Source organism: Heliangelus exortis, chromosome Z (assembly GCF_036169615.1).
Source record: "Heliangelus exortis chromosome Z, bHelExo1.hap1, whole genome shotgun sequence".
Classification (NCBI taxonomy): domain Eukaryota; kingdom Metazoa; phylum Chordata; class Aves; order Apodiformes; family Trochilidae; genus Heliangelus; species Heliangelus exortis.
Window position 1 is genome coordinate 32,268,126 of NC_092454.1, and position 24,986 is coordinate 32,293,111.

General features: G+C 38.0%; 1 protein-coding gene across 2 annotated transcripts; it reads left to right on the plus strand.

Annotated features, from left to right (window-relative positions):
* The first annotated feature begins 2,726 nt into the window (after positions 1–2,726).
* HSD17B3 (hydroxysteroid 17-beta dehydrogenase 3) lies at positions 2,727–24,151 on the plus strand. 2 transcript variants are annotated; one of them, XM_071731254.1, is made up of 11 exons: positions 2,728–3,024; positions 5,070–5,116; positions 11,327–11,402; positions 15,707–15,814; positions 16,549–16,616; positions 18,461–18,496; positions 20,636–20,670; positions 21,700–21,781; positions 22,530–22,595; positions 22,893–23,042; positions 23,713–24,151. In XM_071731254.1, exons 1-11 carry the CDS (start codon positions 2,871–2,873, stop codon positions 23,821–23,823), a joined length of 933 nt encoding a protein of 310 aa, XP_071587355.1. In that variant the 5' UTR covers positions 2,728–2,870; the 3' UTR covers positions 23,824–24,151. The 2 variants fall into 2 exon arrangements, with proteins under 2 accessions (XP_071587357.1, XP_071587355.1); XM_071731256.1 differs by lacking the exon at positions 18,461–18,496 and having other exon boundaries at positions 2,727–3,024.
* The last annotated feature ends 835 nt before the right edge of the window (positions 24,152–24,986 follow it).

Sequence of the window (24,986 nt, forward strand, 5' to 3'; positions counted from 1 at the left end):
ATTATGAATAGGTTATGGCAGCCATTTGGTGGCAATTCAAGTGGACACATAATGACACAAGCTAAATGAGAAGTAGTTCTCACAAAGGAGCAGCTGCCGAATGTGGTTAATTCACTAATATTTTGCTGTCCCTTTTTATAAAAAGATGCAGATTATAGTTTTAACTAGTTGTTTTTGTGTGGATGGACACATGAAATGCTTTTAAGCACACATGGATAGCATGAATATTTGGTTTCTATGACGTGCTGCTGTACTGTACTTGAAATAGTTTCATTAGATCTTTCTGTACTGTAGTGGAAGTGATCATGTTTAATTCATTGTTCATGTTTGTGTTTTTCAAGTTCTTCAAACTTAGATTTCTCAGTTGAAATACAGACCTTATTCCCAAAGTCTTTATGATAGTATTACTCAGAGTAATTTAAAATACGAATTCAGGAATAACTAAAAGTAGGTATTATATAGAAGAACTTGCATGCCCCTGCATTCTTTCACAAAGCAACTCACCTTCTATCACTTACTATTTTCCTCTGTATCTGAAGAGACAGTATTGATTCCTGTAAATCTGTTGCTTGAAACTCTGGGTATTTGGGCTCTACTAGGCACAGGTCTCGTGTTAGACAAGTATGAAAATGGATATTTCATTCAGAACCTCCATAATTGTGTCAGGTAATACTGTAGTAATTTTAGGAATCTCTTAGGAATCAATTTCTTTTCTTCTGGAAAAAGTGGTAAAATTGATACAGAAAGCATTAGTCTTCAGAATACATATTTAAAATAAATGTTAGGTAGGCTGGTTTTAAGAATTACTGGATTGACTTCTCAAAGTCACGTTTCCTTACAGAAGTATCTTGTGGTTACATGTTGCTAGCTGCAGAATTTGATTTTCAGAAGCCAGTCCAATACTTTTAAAACTTTTTAAATTCTGCAGGTGGCAAGGTGTATTTACAAAGGAACATACAAAGAAACCTAAAAATGGTAACTGTTGGAAAGGGATATTTCACTGTATGTTAATCTGTTCATACTCTTCATTTTATAGCTAGCAGCAGGCTAGCTATAATGGAATGAGGTTAAGAGTGAAAATGTACACTGGTCACCCAAAGAAGGTTTCTGCCCAAGCAATGTGTAAGGCTCTTGAAATGATTCCTGTGAAAGTCAGAAAAGCAATACCTAAGGAGATAACAAGCTGGGCTGTATGAGCAATCCTTCACATTCGTAAGAATTTTTTTTTCCTCTGATTTACAAACATTAGGCCAATGAAGTACAGTAAGTGTATCTCTTTTTACCAGTGTCTGGAACAGAAAATGTCAAGGGAACCTGGGCAGAACTGGAGAGCAAAAGAAAAGGCTGGCAATTATAGAAGTTTGCATTTTGACTCCAAATAAAAGTGGGTCTGTTTCTTTTTTATTTGAAGGAGGTATTCGGCATCATTGTTGCATACTAAGAACACAGTGCAACTTGTTCAAATACGAAGTATTCATCAAATAGTGTGTGACTCTGGGGAATTTGTGATTGTATGTAAATTCTTTTAATTCAATACTCGGGCCTTTTTTATCTGACCGGCCTTACATGGGGGGTAAAAAATGTTGTGATACAAACTACAGTAATTATGCTGAAGTATTAAGAGAACTTGTGTGTAAGGAAACAGGCTTTTTGTTAAGCTGAGATTGTATTGAGTTTTATATCTTGTTACAGTTAGTATTAGCATTCCTTTTATTTCAGACATCATCTGCATATTGTGGTTTTCTGAATGAAGGCATCGTAATGTAGCACTAGACATATATTGTTGCTCTTCAGTTGCAGAATACTGGAGGTCATGTTAAATTTTACATTTGATTTTAAATTTAATTTAATGATTTCTGCTAACTGTGGAAGAATATCATTAAAATAGGCAAACTTTATTTTACTTTATCCTAAGTGCATGTGTGTCAGCGTTCCTCTTCTTCAATTTAAACTGATCTTTGAAAAATGGATGTTTCAAATTGCCTCTACAAAGAAGAGAGAAGGTTGTTTCTGTGCCTTCCCTGAGAAATTCCATGTGTTAACTTCATTTTAATCACTAGAAATCTGAATGTCAATTATTTCGTTTGTCTTGCAGTGGGATCATAGAATCATACTGTTCTTGTAAGCATTTTCTCCACTTTAAGTTTTTTATGAGGAAATTGTGATACTAGTTTAAACCTACCTTGTCCAGAAAAGCTGAAAGTCTTTTCCCTTGTTACTAAGTACTGCACTTGTTCATGGCAAAATTGCACCATTTGTAACATGGCCATAACAATACTAACCTATTTTCAGAAAGCTCTTTGAAAATGTATATAATGTTGCTTCTTCTGTATAGAAGTAACCAGGTGGCTTTAGTAACCTTTCATTATTTTGTTATCAAATTTTTAGATAAATGTTTTTCTGATCTCCACCCAAGTTCATTGTGAACTTGGCCCTGAAAGTGCCTAGGATATTTAAGTCTTCAGTGCTGTAAGAAGTAGCACTGATGTGTCTTACCCCAAGGTTTGGCATATTATTATCCAGAGTTTTGTTTTAGACCCGCCTTTATTCTCTATGAATTCTGAACAGTGACAGCAAAAAGGTTTGTATGTTCTTGGATAGGTTCCAGAAAAGGAGTGAAACCGTTTCTCTAACGTAAGCATGGAATAGTTCTTGTTTTGTTTTTGTTTTCAGTAGCTTACAAATCTGGGTGTAATGTAGAGTTTTAATCCAAGCCCTGGACATGCTCTGGAAAAAGAAACTCACGTGATTTGATTAGGCTTCTCACTTCTCTGCCAGTGCTCAGAGGCTAGCAGTGTGCTGGAAAGAGGCATTTCCTGGAGAGAGAGCGGCTGATTCAGACTAGCTCACTGCCTTTGCCTTCGCTCAGCATGGAAGCAGTCCACCATCAGCTGCTCACACTTACTGGGGTTCTGATCTGTTTCTATATTCTGGTAAAATGGATCAGATTTGTGAAATATATTTATGCACATTTCTGGAGCACTTTGCCTAAGACTTTCTTTCGATCACTGGGAGAATGGGCAGGTAAAAGAAAACTTCCTCACCTTTTTTCCTGTAACTGAGTGACTGTTAAGTTACTAATTGGTAGAGTTTTTCTTGCATTTCCCTTATTCTGTCCTTTCAGAACAAAACACAGTTACCGTTAAGTGTGGTTTGCTTATTTTGTTTTTGTTTTCTAGTAACTTGGGTTTTGTGATGCTGAGGGTCTTGAGGAGAATAGAAAAGCTGTCATAATGGTAACAGCTCATGCACCTACTGTAAATGCTCTAGTTTTGATATCATTGCCTATATCCTGATTTTCCTGATACGTGAAGCAACTAGTTTTTGTCTAGCATATGGTCTCTGCTCTTCAAAGCAACTTCTCTTTGTTTGTGGTGACTTTGCTCCAGTCTGTTGTTCTGTTTTGTTTTTGAATGGGTGACCTTTCTTTAATGGTATCATTAATGAGCCAAATCTAATTGAGCTGAAAAACTTCAAAGGCTACAACTTGGCAGTACTTTTAAAAAGATATTATGCATTCTCATAAAATAACAGAAGTTAATAAACACCCTCTTTTTCCTATTGATCATTGATTTCTTTCTTAAGATCATCGGCTTACAAGTATTAAGCATAAATGAACACATACTACAGTGAGTTCCTGGGCTACAGATGTCAGTGATGGTGGCATCCTGTGAAGAAATGACACAAACAGTACTCTGATGCTTCATTATTTTCCCTGCATTAGAGACTTGATATATCTATATTGAGTACATGTTTAACAAGCACATCTAAAAGTGAATGAATGAGAAAAGAAATCCACCCCTTTGATTAGTAGGAAAGGAAATCCACTCCCTAGACCTGTCTGAATACCAGCTGCTTCTAAAGCAATACATAACTCTCATTTTGATTCAAGTGAGGCAAGGGACTCTTGTTTTGTGCGTGAAGTAAGGAGCAGCATGTGGAACTTTCTGTAAATTGTTTCCACTGAAGGGTGAGACTTGTTTTCTCCACTGGATCTTTTATACTCTGTCCTTTTATCAAGTCTTCTGGACCTGGTAAAATTCATAAGACTTAAATGATTTACTGTATGACAGTATAACTTACTGTCATACAGACAGATTTTGAAGACCAATGATTTACTGACATGAGATCCCAAGAAACATGAAAGTTAGTCAGGTGGAAGCTTGTTTTCCAACAGACTCATTTTTCATCTGGGGGTCTCTAGAAAGCAAACAATACACTGCTGCTTTGCTGTGGAGTCACGAAGAAGTGAGAGAGTAATTGGTCTTCTGTTAGCAGCAAACCTAACTATTCAAAATCACTTTGCTTCCCCAGTGTCTTCTTCAGTTGGGAAGTCCTTAATCCACCTTTTTTAGATGCTGATTCAGTTTCAGTTTTGCTCAGAAAACTTAAGCAGATTTGCCCTGTAACTGATGAATTAATTTATTTATTCTTTATTTATGAAGTGTAAGCATTTTTTTCCTGTTGTTTCTCCTTTTTGCATAATATTTAAAGTTCAGAGTGCTTGACAAATACCAAAGATTGTTTTCCCAGTAACACTGAATCTGGAGGTAAAAGTAGTGAGGACATTTCTGAAGAAAAAATGCTTTTTAGAGGTGGTAAATTTCCTGTGATGTTTCCTCTACATACAAATTTCTTGTGTGAGAAATATCAGCTTGTCACCGTTCACCTACCAGTCTGCCACCAGTATAAAGCTTGAAAGGCTTGCAAAACAGAACCTGTAAAATATGTATATAGAATAAAATTCTACCATCTTTTAGGAAATTGTGGTTTTGAGTCACTCCCCATTGAAAATGAGAGCAATAACTGCCTGCTGCATCATCTACAGGTTACTGTGGGAAGGGATTTGCTTTGAAGACAAAATATGCTAGTGAAGTAACAAAAAGATGAAAAAAAAAAGGAAATAAATTTCTAGAAGGGATTATTCTGGACTTCAGTAGAACCAGTTAGACTGCAATGCTCTCGAAACACAGATAATGAAGACTGAAAAATTCAGGAACTGCTTTAGAAAGAGCAAGCTAAAGCAGAGCTACAAATGTAATCCTGATTCTTCTTTTTACTTTCTCCAGTGGTCACAGGAGCAGGAGATGGGCTTGGAAAAGCATATTCCTTTGAGGTAACATAGATTTCTTACCCTTATGCTTATTTTAAGAAAGTGGCAATTGTTACTCTTTCATCAGACTGCAAGCTTGTAAAATTATTATAGGAATCAAAGCTACTGTGGCAAACATGGTACTAATCCTTCCCCTCTTACTGCTCTGAATAATATTAATCAAGCTCTGAAAGAAAACTGGCACTGGATTCCAGAGGAAAGGTATTCATGCTTCAGTGGTCTTGTCAGACCAAGGAAATAAAGTGGAAAGAAACACTGAGAAATTCAAGATGTCATTTTGCCTGTCCAGGGTAGGAAGCCACCCACATTGTCCTTTTTTACCCAGTTTCAGAGCTAATCTGCTTTTTGACTTTCAGTAGGGTTGTCCAGCATTAACACAAAGTGTGATTTTTCTAGCCTTTGCACTTGCAAACACATTTTTAAAGATGTATCTCAAACAACAGAATTTCTGTGTAAAATAATATAAACTACAAGTTAAGGAAATTATACAGAAACCTAATTGTTTAAGTAAGAGTCGGTAGCTGTAGGAGGCTGCAGGGGGAGTGAAGCTCTCTGCTGACCCTGTAGTTGCTGCTGTGGAGCATCGTTACAGCAGTCCCTCAATTCACTCAGGCAAAGCAGTGCAGAAGACAGGGTAGCCTTGTACAGTGTTGTTCCAGCCTTGCTATCAGTGACAGTGGCTGAATGGTAGATTTTCTCCTTGGTGTCTTCATTAAAAACTGGTTCCCTTCCTAGAAGCTAAACAACAATAAAACATGAATTGCCTTCAGAGCGAGGTGGCCAGGTAAAAGTTAGCAGCAACCTGTTATATGCAAGAGTTTAGATGTGGTGCTTTCTGATCAGAAATTATAACAGATAACTCACAGGAAAGAAAAATTAGTTTGCTTTTTAATTAATTTACAGGATTTTAAAACAAGTCTTTTTAAGTTGTGTGCATTGTTTAAGCATCTGCATCATGGTTTTCATTACTGGGAGTGCCAAGTCAATAACTGCTTTTGAAAGTGCATTGAATGCAGGAAGCCCAAATACAAATACCAGCTATTATAGTTTAATGTTTGACATAGTTATGATAAAGATCGCAAACTCTTTTGTGGGAAAATGTGGCTTTCTGTCTACTCACTGGGTCATTGTAGCGATGAGTAAATGGGAAGGGTCTTACAAATACTCAGGTCAGAGGAATATGGGATGGAATCAAGATGGGGGAAGGAACAGCAGAAGTTCCTAAACATTTTATCTAGCCCCCTGCCTCTGAGTGTAGTCACATGTACATTCAGCTTGCTGAACTCTGTGTGAGCCCGTGGAGATATTGTATCCATGTGAAGGCTGCAGGCACCTGTGACTGTCTAAATCAGAGTTTCTGTTATTGTTCTGTGACCTTTGTGCTGTGTATGGGTTATGTAAGAGTAAATCCCATTTAAAAGGCCAGCTGTAGCATGTGGAATGGCTGCTTCACAGCATGAGAAAAATATAAAACTACTATGGGCTGGGGTTTTTTTTTCAGTTTGGTTTTTTCTGGGTTTTTTTGTTTGGTTTGGTTTGGTTTTCTTTTTCTAAAACTTGGATGGAACTGGCTGGATTTTTTGGCTTTTATGGGATGACTGAGAGCCATCTTTATGCACTCTGAGACATACCTTCCTCCCAATGTGGTCCCTTTGACTGAAGCTCTGCTCAGCTACTGCTCTGTGGGGCAGATCCCAAGTACACACCACATGAACTCATACCTTGGCACATCATCTTTCTGACTGGGGTCAAAGCACACACATGCGTTTGCCTTGTGGATAAATAAATCTGACCCTGCAGTTTAATTTCTGTGTACCATTGGAGTTTCTGGCTCAGCACTACTGTCCTGCTGGCCTGATGTCAGAGTACAAAATTCTCTTATGTTTTTCTGGAGTAGGTCTCTCTGGTGTTACAGGCTGATGTGAAGGCAAGCCTTGTTTGATGGCCACAGTGACTGTTCTTATAGAGTGTGAGTTCTTACACCTGGTGATGGATCCCTTTGTGGCATCTTGATCTCAAGCATGGCCTGATAATGAATCACAGGCTAAGTGCTTCACACTTGTTGGCAGTATATGGTACAGGAGTCTAAAGAGAGAGTTCTTGTGTTTTGGAAGGGTAGTGTGATGTAGCTTTCCCTCTTTGGTGTTTTATGTGGAAATCCCAGTAGGTGGTTTGTTGGGTAAAACCCAGCAGACTGGGGTCCAGGGAAAGAATACAATATATTCAGTACCTTTGTTTCCAAGTTTTACATGTAAGTACAGGTCTCTGCAAAGTCTACTAAGTTCAAGAGCTGACTGGGACTGTGTGAAGATCCCAGTAGATCTGAGGTCTCAGAATAGTACTTTATTGATAGCAGGACACATATTTATCAGAGCAAATTATATTCTCTTTCCTTTTCTGGGCTTGTGTTGAGAGGCAAGGACACATACAGCTGCAATTTACCCTGTTCTGTATGGAAGTCCAAGCTTCCATGAAGTCTCTGTCCATATTTCTAGCACATCACGTTGATTTTGAATTACTGGCTTTCTTAAGCATAAAGATGCTGTCCTTTTAACTGACTGCTGTGGTGTCAAAGTACTGGGAGTTTGGGTCTAGTTTCCTATACTTTTTTGAAAAGCCAATGTTTCTGTTAACTTGGTCCATCAGTTCTTGGGATGGAGGGATTAGACTCAAAAGGCTTGTAACAAGGAAGACAAGCAAGTCAACTACGATTGTGCTACTAGGCACAGTAGACATAAATCTCTACTAATCTGTAAGGATTCGGGTACAGATACAGTCTTGTCTACTCTGTTTTTCTGATGCATTAACTACGGATGTACTTAAGGATTTCTTACTGGTTTAGCACCTCAAACATACTGGATTTATGGACAAAGCCATACCATACTCTGAGATGTATGGTTTAGCCTCTGCACGTTTCGTCTGATTGCAGGGCGCAAGTGGGATGCTGGTGGCTTACATGGTTGCCATTTTTGCTATTGTTAATAGTTTATAACTCTGATAAGTCAGGCTAGTGGTTGAGTCAAATCATTGCTTTAGCAAACCATTTTGAGACAGGTACTGAATTTATCTATTAATACAGCAGTTTCTTAAATATTGAAACTTTGTTTCATTTCCTGAATTTCTCTGTAATATTACCAGCAGTATAATATAAGCTAAAAAAGGTCAGCGTTTTCATACTCCAACTGCATATGTACTTTTATTTCTTCACTTGGTCCTGGGTTATTCCTTTAAATAGTTCTATTCTAATTGTGTTGCACAGGTGCTGAGATAGCAGAAAGCTTGCAGAATCCTTGTGCCTTGTCATCTCAGTTCTGGTCTGCTGGACTAAAAATGGTTGAAAGACTTGAATCAGAGAGAGCTTACAGTTCTGAATCACATGCAAGGGAAAAAAAAGGAGTGAAACAGTGAGGCAGTATCAGAATAACCAGGGAGAAAAGAGAAGAATGTCTTTTGTAATAGGTACAAATTTGCAGTAGAACTTCAGATTCCAACAGATTCCATAAAGCATTATTAGGGATTTCAAGTTATTTTATCTAGCGATCCAAGTAGAGTATAGCCAATTTGTCAGTGTAACTGTACTAGTTACATGCATGGTGTGAATGTGACACCTGTCTCTTGCCTTTAATGAAGTTTTATTGTTTAAAAATTCACCTCAGACAGAGCTGCAAAAATCTGCTAGAAAATGCAGAGTAACTTTACATTAATCTTGGTTTAAACTGTTTAACAGTGAGTCTGTGAGATTCCAAAGTGCAGATCCTACTTGATCATTCTTCATCACTAGGTCAGTTCCCAAATACTATGTTGTCAGAACTCATTAAGGATGGAGTCAGCTCAGTAATAATGATTTTATCTTTTAGCTGTCTTGAGAGGTTCTGGAGCATTTTAGTCCTATGCCACCGGGAGTCAGGATTTCCTAACACAAGCAGCTTCGCATTACAAAGCCGGTAGAGGGTGCTTATGCTTAACTGTAAGGGGAAATACCATCCTCTAATGTCAAAGCCTTTTTATTTTAGGAAAATGCCTTGTGTTAAAAGTCACTTTTTGATTGTTTGTTTGTTTGAAAAATGTGGTACTGTTAAAACTGATTTTACCTTTGCTGTGAATGGCAAGGTAATTTTTTTCTAAGCAGTGTTCCTTTTGTTTGCTTGAGGGTGCATTTGAACCTCGTGACAGCTACAGTGTCCTATGAAGCCTATTTCTGAGATGGATAGATGCAGGTTTTCTGTGTAGGTGGGGAAGCAAAAAAATAGTGGTCAGGTGTACAGCCATTTTTGTCTTGAGAAAAGATAATGCTATAACCTTATATTTCTTGTTAGTCTGATATACAGCAGCAAGGGAGAGTGTTATCTCCTGCTGGTTAACAGTTCTATAACATTGCAAGGAGCATGCTTTTAGCTGAAATACAGTACAATCTTAGTGACTGGAATTATTTTTTACTTGGTTTTTAGGAGGGATTCTTATCTGTATGAAGTATGAAGTATAGAGACACAGCTGAGATAATATTAAGAAACCCAATGAAGCAGAACTTTGTTTTTATTCTGTATATGACATGGCTGACATTTAGTTTTGGGTCTAAAGGGACAAAAATTAAAATAATCCCCATCTGAGCAGTCCCAAATGGCAGAAAGGAGCAAGTGACCATGGAAACAGAGACCATGGCTGCGATTGGAAATGGCTTGAGTCATGCTCATTGTCAGCAAAGGGAAATCTGCCAGTGTGGAGACAATTCAAGTTCTCTTCCTGAGAACTTAAAATGGAGCCCTTAAAATAAGCTTTCAAAACTCCCAAGTGTCTAAGTCTGTGCAGATCTCTTTAGAGCGGTCATCAATTATGTGAGAGGTTCTCCAAAGTACAGAATTGTGAGCACAGTCTTTGTGCTGTAAATGCAAATGGTCTTGGCTGATACGTTTAATAGATGGTCTGCCCCATTTCTCTCAATGTAGTGAATTTTTGAACAAAAGTCCTTATTCCTTAACATTCTCTGCATTGTTTTAGAAGAGCTCAACAGGACAAACTGTTTCTCTCAAATAGATTTAAGGATAAAGCCTTGCAAGGAGTCAGCTATGGAAATGAATGGGTCTCCAGTGTGTGGGCTTCACCAGTTAGTTTCTTCTTCTAAGCAAATGTGGTACTTTTAGATGAGGTTGGCTTTATCTTTTGTGCTAATTTAGCTCTCTCTTTTTGATTGCAAGGGCATTTTTCTAGTTTCAGATTTGTCTTTCTTTTCTTTATGCACACAGCTCTGTTCAGCTCCTGCTTGTTAATAACTTTGTTTCGTAAGCTGAGGCCATGTTTGTCTGTCAAGCTTTGCCTAAAACTCTTCAAGTGATGGGGGGGGGGGCCTTGGGATAACAGGAGAACAGTGTTCCCTGTTTGTTCTGCAGTTGTTCTGTGGGTGGTATAACCAAACTGACTATAAATGGACTACTGTTTTAAACAGTTTTTGCATCTATAAACTTCTACTATTGCAAATACTTTTGTGGATGTGCACGTGTGTGATTGTGTTTTGAATTTTTATACATTGGCTTCATGTTTTTTCCTTGGTGTTTTTTTGTTTGCTTGCTTGGGGGGTTGGGTTTTTTTGTTTTTTTGTTTTTTGTTTGTTTGTTTGTTTTGTTTTGTGTTGTTGGTTCATTTGTTTGTTCTGTTTTTAATTTTATTTTACATCTAATGAAAAAAAATCCATCTGATTTTATTCATATTTAAAAATATGAGTAGTCCAAATTCTTTCAAACACTTGAGCCTTCAGTTCAATATGCTTACTCTGTTTCCTCAGGATAAAAAAATGTAAGGGTGGAAGGTGATGTTGTGAAATGACTAGGAAGTCATCAACCTATTTGTCCTCTCAAATCCAAGTTGAAATTAATTAAACAAAATTAAAATGTATTTATGGGACAAGCAAACTTTTATTCATTAAAAATTGGCTCAGATTATTTTTTTTTTTTTTTTGTCCATATTATTTGGGTTTGATTGTCTTCTGGTCTGTTTTTCTTATAGGGCTTCAAGATTGTGCAGTGAAGAACATATTTTGGAAGACTGTTAGAAGCTTGAGTATTACTTGGCCTGGATATAATATCTGTTCTGTTGCTTTTAGGCAGAGGAATGAAAGCAATTTTAAAAAATCTATAATATTTTTTTATTGCAGAACTGGAAATATTGTAAAGATTCTTGCCACCCTACTGTTTTCTAAAAACTTACGTTCTTCTCTTGCAGCTGGCAAAACGTGGATTAAATGTAGTCATGATAAGCAGAACTCTTGAAAAACTGCAAAGAGTAGCCTCTGAAGTTGGTGAGTGTTAGTCCCAAACTTCCCTTCCCATTCAGCAGGCTGGCTCTACAGGGATCTGGAGGGCTTTTTCCTTGGTACAGTGTCTAGTAGTACAGTAAGGGCCCAGATATCGCTACAGATAAAGCCTCAAGTATTACACCAATACTCTAAATTAATTATGGTATTACTGTGTTGCTTGAATACTTCTGGTCATGGCTCACTTTAAAAATACATGCTGTAATTCAAACAGTGCAATTGTTTGCCTGACCATACTATCACATCCAGCCCCTAACATTCTGTGATTCAGTTTGCATGCTGAAAAATATAAAGAAAAGGAGTCTATCTAAAGTGTGGATAACTCCACAGTATTTGGCTTTTGAATGGTTCCGTGGGCCACAGGTGTGCCTGTGAACAGCTCTCAAAGCTCTAACATGTAAAGATCCACCATAATAGAAACATTTATCCAAAGAAGCACTAGACTTGAAAACCAGATTTCCATCCACTTAGACAGGAAAGCTCTTTTAGGATGAGATAAAAGATAACAAAGTTAAGTCTTGTGGAGGACAAACAGGGAGGACCATTACAGCAGGTATACTGCTTGTCTAGCACATTTAGTATTGTGGTTGTAAAACATTAATGAAACTAAAAATCCCAAAAGAGGATTAGAACAAAAGAGGATTAGAAACTGTAGACTACTACTAATTGTACTACTTTTTTATTTCTTCTGACTACATTTCTTAAGTAATCTGTGCAGGTGGGAGTAGCTGCTGATTGGAAAGTTATAGTTTAGGATCTATTTTTAACCCCAGTCTGTGTTGTTTAGCTGTTAATGCCCAAAACCCAAAAGCTACTTCTGTAAGACATAGTTATTTTTTTTCAAAAACTATGGGGCTTTTGGGTTTTAGTTGTTTCAGGGTTTGATTGTGTTTGGTTTTGGTTTTGGTTTTTTGGTTTTGGTTTGGGGTTTTTTGATAGAAACAAGTCTGTATTTAAGGAAAGATAAGGTTTGTGGTCCTCAGAAAGCAGCTACACCAGTTTAGATTAGCTGAGTGTGCAAGTTCATAAATTCAGGTTTGGTGAAATCTGTATAGAATAAAGCAGTGAAATTAAAAATCACCCCATAGAATTGTCAAGAACAAATTGCACCCACTAAAAACTGTATCAGTGCTAATACCTTTAGCTGTGACCCCCACTGCAGGTTCAGTTCCCAGTCTGCCCCTTGTCCTTCCAGAGCTAGCTCTGAGAGCTAAGCAGGTAACAAGCTGGGATCACTGACTTACATAAAACAGCCCACTTGGCACATCCTTCCTTCATCCTCAAAGGCTGTTACAGATACCTGTTGTGTCCAGCTGATCACTTGAGTTAAAGCTTTGTTGCTGGGGGCTCAGGGCATTTTCCCAGTATGCACTACCACTTAACAGGGCACCACTTCAGGGCTTTGACTGATAACTAGTAGTTACTAGTAGTTACTAGTTATCTGATAGTTGACTGATAATAGAGTACACTGATGACTAGTAGCAATCCCCATGAGATTTTTTTGTGCACTGTTTGCATTCTCCAGTATCGTCTTTGCAGTTCTGCTTTTACAATAATTCTTCATGTTTCTTCTCTGTTTTCCTCTTATTTCTGAAACTTATTTACCTTTTATTTCTAAGAGGATACATTTCTCCCGAAGACTTTAGAAATGTAGCCAAAACCTGTGCTTTATAATCTAGCAATTTTTTTTATTTCCCCCCTAGTCTTAAATCTTTATTAAACCATTTTCTGTTGTTGAAATTACTCCTCATTTTGCTATCCTCTCTGCAAATTTCCGTGGAATATGAATGCCACACAAACACTTAGCCTGGGCGTTTCTCTCTTTATATTAAGATTTTGCCGTAGTACTTCAGAAAGGTCTCCTTCTTCTATAAATATCAATTCTTGTGCCACTCAGGCATTCATTTTGCTTCCTCAGGTTTTTGGATGATCTTCATAACTCTCTAAACAGAAAAGGAGAGATTCTGTCAGACTGTATGTCCTAGCCAACTTCATGTTTCATACTGATTCATTCTCCTCTTGATAATTTCAAAAGGCAGTCCCTTACCCTAAAAAAACCCCACAACAAACAAACAAAAAACCAACCAACCAAAACCTGTTCTGGTGTTTGAAAATCTCGGGGTTTTGTTTCTAGCATACTTAGGACGTTTAGAAAGAGTTGTAATAGCTTGTTGTGTCTTCAAGAACGGTCATAAATCTGTGTCACAGAAAGGGAGAGACATAAGAAACACTGGAAATTTTTTTTTGGCTGTCTCATTTGCAGAATTGTTATAATTTTCTGAAGAGCTATCCCTGGATAACTCGTTTATCAGCATGATAGTTTTATTGTTTATTAATATATTGTTTTATTCTTAAATGAGACAGAGAAAAGCCATCTGGAGTACTTGTTTGTTGGCTGACAGTGCTGATTGCAGCAGTACTGGACAGACAAGGGGATGCAGAGAAAGTCCAAATGGTTTGTTTGATCTTCATGTTTATGTTGCTCTAGTTTTGGCTGCCCTTCTCATTGCCCGCAAGAAAGATGGCCACAACATCACCATGCTTTTTAAGACCATCTCATTTTGTTTATAGAGCTCTTCAGTCAGATCACCATAGGTGTCTGCTCCAGCTGTTGCTCTGTTCTTTTCCTTCACCACATTTACACTCACAATGTCCTTTTCTTTATAGTTGTACCATTCCCCCAGCCAGGGACCACTGGGGGGTCATTTGACACTGGAGTTGCTTTTATAGGTTGGAGGTTCAAAGGGTGTTTTGTCCCTTTCATACATACAACTGCAGCTTGGAAAGAGGGCAAAAAAAAAGGACATTCCTTCCTCCTTTATTCTGTCATCAAGACAGATGTCCTCTACAATTCCACACAAGACAGACTGCATTTCAGATCTGGAGTCAGAGTGTCTGCTGTTTCCTCAGACCATTTGTGTTACTTGGGTAGTGTGAATTGCTTGAGACTTGACGTGTAGCAAGGGACAAGGACGGAGCAACCAGGAAGGAACAATATCCTCCCACCCTCCTGTGCAGGTCCTGTTTTGTTGTGGACTGGACTACTGGACCCAATCCAGCCTTCTGCCAGCCTTGCTCTCCTGTGGGAGCTGAAGCAAGACCTCATGCCACATTCTGAGTGTACACAACAAAATTTCTTGGTAGAAAGTGGAGAGTCTGATGTCCGTTCAAGGCCATGTTCCCTATCACCTGTATGATAAAATCAGGCTACAAACAGATACATTTTCCCAAAAAGCAGAGTTTCTGAGATCCACAAGCACCTGAATTCCTGCCACTTGCAGAGAATACACAGACCTATCATCTACTGACATATCCCAGCTTCACTTGTCACATTTTCAGCAAACTTCATCTGGATTTCAGGTTGCCCATAAAGCTTGAAAGCAGGTTTAGAAGCAAGATTTTACAATATGAACGTCTAGTTAGAAGAGACTGTACCGGGCCCCTGTAAAGAGGAACCTTGCCTTTAAATGAATAAATAGGAGCCTCTACCTCTTTTTTTCTCATGACACTTCAATAAAAATATGAACAGAAATAAATCAGCATCTGGAAAAATGGTAATGTACAGCTGGGCTCCACTCTGGCATAGCAATGACACTGGAAAAATCATGCACATTTCCTTTCCTCTTCTGTGTAAATTGACTTTGTAAAAGTTAGGCTACACCCTCCAATTAATGCCTTTTACTCTTGCAAAATCTCAGGGAACGTTCAGTCAATGGAAATGCAAATGTCAGAATAAGAAAGGAATCATTCTAAAATAATACATAAAAATACTGTATCACATCGAGCTCTGTTTTCCCATCCTACAGAAAACTATAAGCTCTGCTTGTAAGTATGTTCATGTTATATGTGAAAACACTTTAAAACAATTTTGCAAAACTGTTTATATAGAGGATCTGGCACCCATATTCACTTGTTTAATGTATTCTGACAGTGTTCATTTATAAATATTATGATAGCCAGGGGAAGAAGTCCAGTGTTGTTTATTTCTGGACTATTTTTCTTCCTGAAGGACCAAATGATGTTTAGATTTTGTAAGGGAACTTCCCTTGATTTCAAGCATAAATTTATCTTATATTTTCCAGACCCATTCCTTGAAAACTATGAGAGTACAATGAGGGTATTTTTCTTGTGGTTTGATGTTTCTTAAAGCAAGAAAATCGAAACAATTGCTTACTGTATAGCAAACATTATTAAATAAGATAACTATTTCTCTCATTAGTTAATTACAGCTCTCCCTCCCTCTGGGTTGATGCAAAGGGGTTTTCTATTTTTTTTTTTCTTAATTACAGAGCAGACCACAGGTCAAAAGGTAAAGGTTATACAAGCTGATTTCACCAAAAATTCAATATATGAGAACATCAAAAAGAGTCTGCAAGGCTTGGATATTGGTGTTCTGGGTGAGTCACTAAAGTCTGGTAATTGAAAAGTATTATATGGCCACAGAATATAAAATAGAGAATTGTATAAATGATGTGTCATAACTTGTTAGCCAACATATAAAACAATCATACAGCTGCCTAATGCACTTGAGCATTAGTTGTCATGAATAAGTTTTAAAAGTGAATTGAGATTCTGCACAGGCTTCCTGTGTCTTTCTACAGTGGCTTCTTTACCGTGAAATCTCTTCTGCTCCTTTATAAGTAGCATCCAGCTTGTGGGGCAACTTTGTGTTTGGCCTCAAGGAATTAATTTTCATTATTGGTTGTTTTACAGCTCTGTGCAAGTCTTATATTTAATCTGAAATGAGCCTGTGGCTAACACTGATTGTTACAATGCACACAGCAACAATGAAAACGTGTTTTGGGGGGAAGTTTGTGTAGGGTTTTTTTGGTTTTTGTTTGGTTTTTTGTTTTTTGTTTGGTTTGTGTCTGTATAAAGAAAATAGTTCTTTTAATAGTGAAACAACAAAACACAGAGGAAGAAAACCCCAAGCTGTAGCAACAGGCTGTTTTTCTGTTCCCTGAAGTCAATACTGATCACTATGGGCAACTGCAGTGAGAACAAGTCTGGGAGTATTTCTCTTTACATAGAGCTCAAAAGCTTAAGTTTCAAGGAGAAGCCATTTGTTTAACTAGACGAACTGTGCACTTTGTCTAGATTTGTTTCTTATCATTATGTTTCCTTTGATTAGTTAACAATGTTGGAATGCTGCATAATCCTCTTCCATGCCGTTTCCTTAATGGACCAGACACAGATGAGGTAGGATTTCTCTATGGATTTCTAACCTCCAGTATAACAATGAGGAACAGTAATTATACTTAAAAAGTGAGAGATTGTGCTCTGCTACTATCAACACCTATTTAACTTTTAACAGTTTAGTGGGAAAAGAACAAGAGAATATTTTGATTCGATTTTAATGCTCAGAAACACATGAAAGAGAATGGTGGATTTCAGGTAAACTGGAGCAAGCACTCAGCAATAGAAGAGAAAGCACAGCTGGCCAGGTTGTACCAGGGATCAACCCTCTCAACTCACTGCTCACATGTGATGGGGTCCAGTCACTGCTGAAGTGTTGGGTTCTTGTTGGTACTATTAAGATATAATTTCTTTGGAACACCATTGCTTAAGTACGTGAAAAAATAAAACAAATAAATAAATAAATAAACAAAACCCCAACAAAAGCCTCATGCAAACACAGGTTTTGGTTTTTTTCTTTTTTTTTCTTTTTTTTTTTGGGGGGGGGGCAAAGGGGGATGTGGAAAGAAATTTACACAATGTAGAATAATTTGACAGAGTTAAGGATGTGGTCAATTTTTCCATTACCTTATTGGTATTTACATCTATAGTATTAGCCATGAAAAAAAAAAAATCAAGTTTCTAAATGTATTTCTTGCTAGCAGCTGGCTCAGGATCCATTCAGCCCATATATTAACATTTACTGCAAATCAGACATCCCTGAGTAGATTTTTTTCCTCAGAGCTGCAGCCATATGATGGCACTTCTGCTGCTTATATGGCTTGTGTTTGCTTGCTGAAGAGGATGTATCTACATGGCAGTGCTTTTGCTGGACAGCCTACCACTGTCACCAAGAGCCACTCAGTCTCAGCCTGGCAGCCTCATAATTTGCATCCAGCATGGTGTGCTGGTGGCATCACTGCCTGGACACCATGTGCAAAGATAGGGCTGAGCAAAATGGCAAGGGTGCAAAGCCAGAAGGAGGAGAAGGATCTGGGTGTCCTGACAGATAGTAGATTATCCATGAGCCAGCGGTGTGCCCTTGCTGCCAGGAAGGCCAATGGGATCCTGGGTTGTATAAAGAGGATTGTGCCCAGTAGGCTGAGGGAGGTCATTCTCCCCGTCTACTCTGCTCTCCTGAGGCCACTGCTGGAACAGTTCATCCATTTCTGGGCTCCCCAGTTCAAGAGAGACAGGGAACTACTGGAGAGAGTCCAGTGGATGGCAACAAAGATGACTGGGGGATTGGAGCATCTCTCTTAGGAGGAAAGGCTGAGAGAGATGGGACTCTTTAGCCTGGAGAAGGCTGAGGGGTGACCTTGTAAATGTCTACAAGTATCTAAAGGATGGGAAGGTGGAGCTGGACTGTTCTCCGTAGTTCCCAGTGACAGGATGAGGGGCAATGGGCATAAGATGGAACATAGGAAATTCCATCTAAACATAAGAAAAAACTTCTTTACTATATGGGTGACAAGGCACTGGCACAGGCTGCCCAGGGAGGTTGTGGAGTCCCCTTCTCTGGAGATACCTGAAACCCACCTGGCTGCTATGTAATGTGCTCTAGGTGATCCTGCTTTAGTGGGAACTGAGTTGGACCAGATGATCTCTAGAGGTCCCTTCCAACTCTGGTAATTCTGTGACATGTAACAAAAGTGTGCAAAACAGACTTGAACATTTTTTACTAAAGTAAAAAGGATCAGGGGTCACCTACCTTTGAGTATCCCACATCCTAAGCGCAGTCTGAGACAAAGAGGCAGCAAGAGCATTGATAGAAAGCTTTGCAGTTGGAGTATCTTTCTATATTACCCAAGTAACACACAAACTTTCCTCAGTTAACTATGACCTTACTGTTTTCTTGCTTCCTGCAGAATCTCATCAACTGCAATGTTATTTCTGTTACAAAGGTATGTGACACACTCACCTCTATGTTACATCTGTAACAATTTATTGGAAAAAATTAATTACACTCAAGAATGACCAGCTAACTTTCCTGTGCATTTTCATGCTGTGGACAGTCATTTTCAGCAGGAATATCAGCATTATTTTAAGGGCCCTGACTGCTTCTATTGCCTATGCAGAATTTTTATCAGAGATGAGTGGAAATATTTTAACACAGTTGCTTGTATCGAGACAGGTTACACTGCAGCTGAAACATTTTGCAAAAACATGCTGATTTCAGTAAAAGGGAGATCTGTTCAAGAATTAGGGTCTCCAAGACAGGGATATCTGCAGTTTGACTTTTCGTACTCCATGTGCATTTTTGACCCAATTCGGTTCGGTGAAAATACTTTTGTATCAGAGAAGGACAGAAACTTAGGGATTTGTCTCCAGCTCTGTATTGTTACCCCTGGTGTTGACTTTGGTTGGCTACTTCCCTTACAAGGACAGTTAGTACTTTGTGCTTTCCACCTTTGGTTAAGACTTGTATCGCTCTGCTGTTTGCAAGCAGCATGTCAACATCAACAAGAGCAGAACAAGAGCTTTGTAGTCCATCTCAGCCTTGGCTAATGTCTCTTTAAACATGAAAATTATCAACAGATGTTTGGTTGGCAAACTTTACATCCCAGATTTGCACTGCTGTTTAATGACTTCAACTAGTAAAATTTGTAATATGAGTAAATTGAAACAAAATCTTCCTTGAAGTACTTTGATGCACTTTTTGCTGGATGAATTTATTCTATTTATACATTAAAAGAAGAGAAACATCCACAATATCTGAATGCTGTATATAGATGCCTCACAGAAAGCCCCCCAAAAAACAAACAAAAAAAAAACCCCAAAAATCCAACCCCCAACCCCCAAACAAACAGGTAAGCATTTTGTACCCTCTGAATCTGGATACAAAGGGTTCTCCTGTTACAATTTCTCACCTTATCTTGGAATCAACCTCTGCTACTTCACCAGGACTGGGGGATTCCTTTCTTACGGTGCTGTAACCATATTCTTTTCCATCTGTCATAAGCATTCACCTTCCTCCAGAACACAAAGAAGAAATCAGGCTCCTAGCCATTATTCCTCATGGTTAGATCCAAATAATCTTTAAACCTCTTTGGCTTATTTTCCCCTTGTTTCTGCCTTGGTTCCTCCTAGGATCTTTCTCAACTTGCAGTCGGATGCCTGAGCTCCAGGTATTCCTGGCTCCCACAGATGGCAGCAGGATTTTCAGCACTGCAAAAGCTGGACCTTTTCCTATATTTTCCACTTCACTTGGAAATTCCCCTTCACCCAAGCTGTTGGGACCCACCTGCATTGTCATCCTTTCTGAAATCAAAGCTTGTGAACTTGGTGCTCCTGCTGTCCTTTTGAGCCCTTTGACACTACTGAAGAAAACAGGAAATAAGCAAGCATTTAATTAAGATGCATAATTCTTTTGCACTATTTTTTATTACTGCCCTTTGCAAATTAAGTAATCCTGAGGAGGTTCATGTTTTGTATATTTTTCTATGGAGTCAATGGCACCAGTATGAATTGCCCAGGAAGCTGAGGCTTGCTGTCAATAATACTCTTCAAATACAACAAAGAGATTTCTTACCTAATAATTGATTTAATTACACTTTATATATCATAAGCATGATTAAGTCTTTTAAAATAAGAATGAGTTACCATATAAGTAGCCTTAAGATTATCCTCAAGTTCTCTTTGGTAGTAGAAAAAGAGTTTTCTTTTCTTCCTTTTTTGCTGTTTCTGATACAGATAGAGTCAGAAGTGAAAACGCAAGAACACTGTGAAGCTGATTTTCTCCATATAGTTAGGATTCAGTATTGAAGAATGATGAAATTGGCACATTGTTGAAAAGCTTTGGATAAGAATAAGATTTTCACTACTTAAAGGACTAACTTTTGGAGTTTTTTGATAATTCAGATAGTTTGCCAGCCATTAGCATTTCTTAAATATTTTATGGAACTTTGAGTGTACCACTTTCTAGCAATAAATATGACTGGGACTTGAGCAAGTGGAAATCCTCTCAATTAAACAAGGTCAGTTGAAAAATGCAATCTGAAAGAGGGAGAATGGAAATAATTTTTAACATAATTGTCTTACAGATGACAAGAATAGTTTTGAAACAAATGGTTCCAAGGTAAAAATATTTTTTTTCTACAACTTTCAATAGGCTTTAGCTGCTATCTCTAGTTTATTCAATAGTAGCTATGCTTTTTCCTGATTAACATCTGGACTTTAGACCATCTCAATCATTAAGATTTTCTTTTGTTGCTGTTAGTGCTATGTGAATGAATGAGAGGAACTGCCACAAATTGTCAGCTAGAATGAGACAAAAAAATATGATATAGGTCTGTGTCTAGTAAAAATATGCAGATGTTGAAGAAATAAAATGGTATGTGATGGGTTTCATTTGGTAAGAAATTACATTTAAATATATTGCCATGTTCTTCTAGGAGTGATAGCTGTGCTTGGAATAATAGTTTTCAAGCTCTGAAAATACCTATACTACATCACAGAGATTAACTCAGCTATACAACTAAAGTCCCTTTTCTCCTTTTACTACAATATATATTTTAGAGGCGGGGTTACTTAAATCAGAAATTAAGGTCTTCAGATAGAGTGTCTAGAAACTATTGTTAACTACTGCATTTTAGAGGACAGTCCATGATTTTTGTTTTGGCAAAAAAATGAACTCTTGCAGTTTAATTGTTCAGATTTGTTTGGGTTTTTTTTGGGTTTTTTTCCCTGGTTGTTGCTGAATGAATTGTTTCTAGTGATTTGTACAGGGAATTGTGACTAGGGAAGCGAAAACAACAGATGCATGGAGCAGGTGAAAGAATGTGCTGGCTGATCAGCAAAGGGAACCTACCAATTACTTTGGAGCATAAAATCTTCCCTCTAATGGCAGTTTTTGCTCTTTTAGATATACAATTGCATGTGCAATGTCTGATTGCACTAGGCATTTATATTTCATTTATGACATTATTCCTAGCTGCTTTAGACTCGATTGAACTTAACGAAACCTTGAGAATTTCATCTTTTGAATGTTCACTCTGCAGTATAATAGGAGAGCAATGCCTCCTGCAGGAAAAAGCTGTTTTCAGCTTCTGCAGTCTTCTACTATTATAGTGTCAAATGTAAAATAATGTAACTGTTTAATTTTCAGAAAAAAAGGTCTTATTCTGAATCTGTCCTCTGGTCTGAGTACTTTCCCTTGTCCATTATACACCATGTACTCAGCTTCTAAGGTAAGTCATTCACATTGCTTTGTAAAGAAATCTCAATCAAGTGTTTACCAAGGTGTTTATATTGGCAGTATAGGGCCATGTTTTCAGGATATAAATCAGCATTGTATCAATGAAATAATGAAGTGATTTAAATTAGCAGTAGCTGAAAATTAAGAATCAGTGAAGTAAAATCAGTGTGTAAGTGAAATTAGCTGAAGGTATGTCTGATGAGAAAATTTTTGCCTTTGATTAAATAGTATCGTACCAGTGCTCATATCTACATACACTATATTCAGCTGTACACACTATATTCAGCTATACACTGAAGACATGAGTTTTATTTCAGTCTCCTTAGTTGCAAGAGAAACAGCTGTGTAAACCTTGAACTTGGTGTCAGCCAGACATGAGAGCCACCTGAAACAAGAACCACAAATAAATGGAACTCTATCATTTATACATCTGCATTATACATCTGCATGTAACAAAGCTTTCAGTCAAGACTTCAGTAGCACTTGTTTCAGGTCTGTCTTGGGCCAACACCAGGCTCTATCTTTTCTGGTGCAGATGAGCAGTCTACCTTGCCATTGCTCTTGTGCACCAGCAAAAAGTGTGTCTTGAAAACTTAATTTTCGTGTTTTTCACAAATGCACTGTGCCTTTCACTGTGTATTACACTTGGCTTTTTTTGTTCAAGATCTGTTTGCACATATTTGTGACCGTATGTGAAAGTACTTAGTTTCCTATTCTAATGTTGTTTTCTTTTATTCTAGGTTTTTATAAGCACTTTCTCCAAAGCACTACAAGCAGAATATAAGGCAAAGGGAATTATCATACAGGTAATGCTATGTCTTGCCATATTTCCCTTCACCTTAACAAATTCCTCAAAAAATATGAGATGCCTAAATCTGCATGGTGTAACTGTCATTGGTGAAGTGCTGGGTGACCCTTTCAGAGCTTTCTGTCTTCCCTGTATGCAGCTATAGAATTTCTTTCATATTTCACCATAGCATCTCTTCTGATTCCACACAGTGCCTTAATCTACTGCAGCTGTCAGATGCTGTAGGATTCTACAGTGAATGGCTTTATCTGAAGGCTACAGGATATTTAAATGTTACTATGATTTCTCATTTTAGGGCGTGGCTCCTTTTGGTGTTTCTACTCCAATGACAATGTACCAAAAACCCGGCCTTGTTACAAAGACAGCAGAAGAGTTTGTTAGTGAATCACTGGATTATGTCACCCTTGGAGATGAGATTTTCGGATGTTTAGCCCATGAAATGCTGGTAATTTAATCTGATAGTGTAACAATGGGTCCCAGTGGTTGAATGTAGTCTCTCTGACCTCAGCAGGTTCTTTTGCCCGATTTCAGAGACTTCAACTTTGGACAGCAAATGAGAAACACAGGTTATTAGGTTAGAAATAGGTTATTAGGGCTAATAAGGCACTAGTAACCTATGAAGGGATGAATATACAAGTAAGGTACAGTGGTATCAATGCAGTGTGTCTTTCTCCACTTTTGTATCTTGAGCTGAGCTCAGTTTGATATCTGGTTAGTCTTTATCCTTTCTCCAGCTGCTTGTTTTCTTGACCCTATAAGGAGTATGCTTCTTTCTGTGAACTGTCCAGCAGATTCAAAAGGTATTAGTGAGGAAGAGAAAGGACATAAAAACAGACTGTGCTGTCACATAAAGATAAGATCCTCAGGCCATCAAGATAACAGAATAAATATTTATACATGACAGCTGTTAATGATGAACCTTTAATAAAAGTATAGGGATGAGAAAAGATCTGGTGAAAATTGAGAGGAATGAATACTTTCTTCTGAAACATACTGAAAATATAAAGGAAAATCTTTTGCATTTACTGTTTTCTGCAACCTCAGTTAATTTCTTTCAGGAGGTTCTTATAACCCTTGGCCTTAATATTGTTTTTTTCTTGATTGTTATGCTGAAGGCATGTGTCCTGCAGTTCGTCCCTCTATGGGTGTTTCACAGCAACATACTTCAGGAAGCAGTCCTGTATGCATTTACCCATTATCTGAAGAAGAGGTGGAGGAACCCCTAACACGGTAATTTTTTTCAGAAGATGTAAAGCAGCAAACCCCAGCAGGACGCTTTGTCTGTCTGTGTGTGAATGTAGAAGGAATCAAATCAGTTTGAGGCTTAGCTCCATCAGAATCACCTATCAAGTCATAAGTGCTTTGATCCAATGAATTTACTAAACAAATTAATTCCTGTCCCTTTCCAAAGACTATAAAATTTTCTTGAGCTGTTCTAGTGACTTCTGTGGGCCTTAGAGTAGTTCTAAGAAATTTATGTTACTATTTTAATGGAGGCCAAAATACACTTGTTTGATGTTCATGAATAAAACAATAACTTGCTTTATTCCCAAAGTTGTTCATAGTGTTTATTGATGCTTTCAGTCAGTGTTTTGTGTCTTTGGTTTCCTCTGGAAAGTCAAGGAAATTTTAAAGAATTAAAAAAGGAATCTTTCAGGGTATAAAGTACACATTAAACCTTTTGAAGTCTGCAACCATAAAAAAATGTATTTCTGTCCCAGAGCTTGTGAATGACTTCAAGCTCTGCAGTTTATTATATGGGCTGGAGGCAAAGGGTCAGTTGTAATTCTGTAATCCTGGATGAATCCAGAAGGCAAGCCTTTCAATTGTAGATACCTATGAAGATCATATTGGGTGCTATTGAAAAGAAACAATGCAATTACCAGGTACAGTCAACATGGGCTTACAGCAAGAAAGTCTGTTCAAACTACTCTGATATCCTTCTACAATAGTCACTCATTTAATCAATGAAGTAAAGGTGGTAGATGTAGTATTTCTGGACTTTAGTGGGACTTTAGATGCTGTCCTTCACAGCAGTTTTCTGGACAAGTTGTCCAGCTGTGGGAGGTGCAGGTGCATGGTTCACTGAGAGAAGAACTGACTGAATGATAGAGCTCAAAGGGTTGTTATAAATGGGGCTACATCTGGCTGGTCACCAGTCACCAGTGGTGTTCCTCAGGGCTCCATTCTAAAGTCAGTTCTGCTCAACAATTTTTATCAATGATCTGGGTATGGGAGCTGGATACATCCTTAGCATATTTGATGAAAGTACCAAACTGGGAAGTGCTGGTGGAGTTGACTCTTTTGAGGGACAAGTGGCCTGGCAGAAGAATCTAGATAGATTAGGTTGGTCAATCATTAGTGGCATGACATTTACCAAGAACAAAGG

Coding starts and splice junctions, on each gene's coding strand:
- HSD17B3 (XM_071731254.1), top strand. CDS start 2,871: ATGGAAGCAGTCCACCATCAGCTGCTCACACTTACTGGGGTTCTGATC. Junction 11,403..15,706: donor AAGAGTAGCCTCTGAAGTTG/GTGAGTGTTAGT, acceptor TCTTAATTACAG/AGCAGACCACAGGTCAAAAG. Junction 20,671..21,699: donor TTGAAACAAATGGTTCCAAG/GTAAAAATATTT, acceptor TTTAATTTTCAG/AAAAAAAGGTCTTATTCTGA.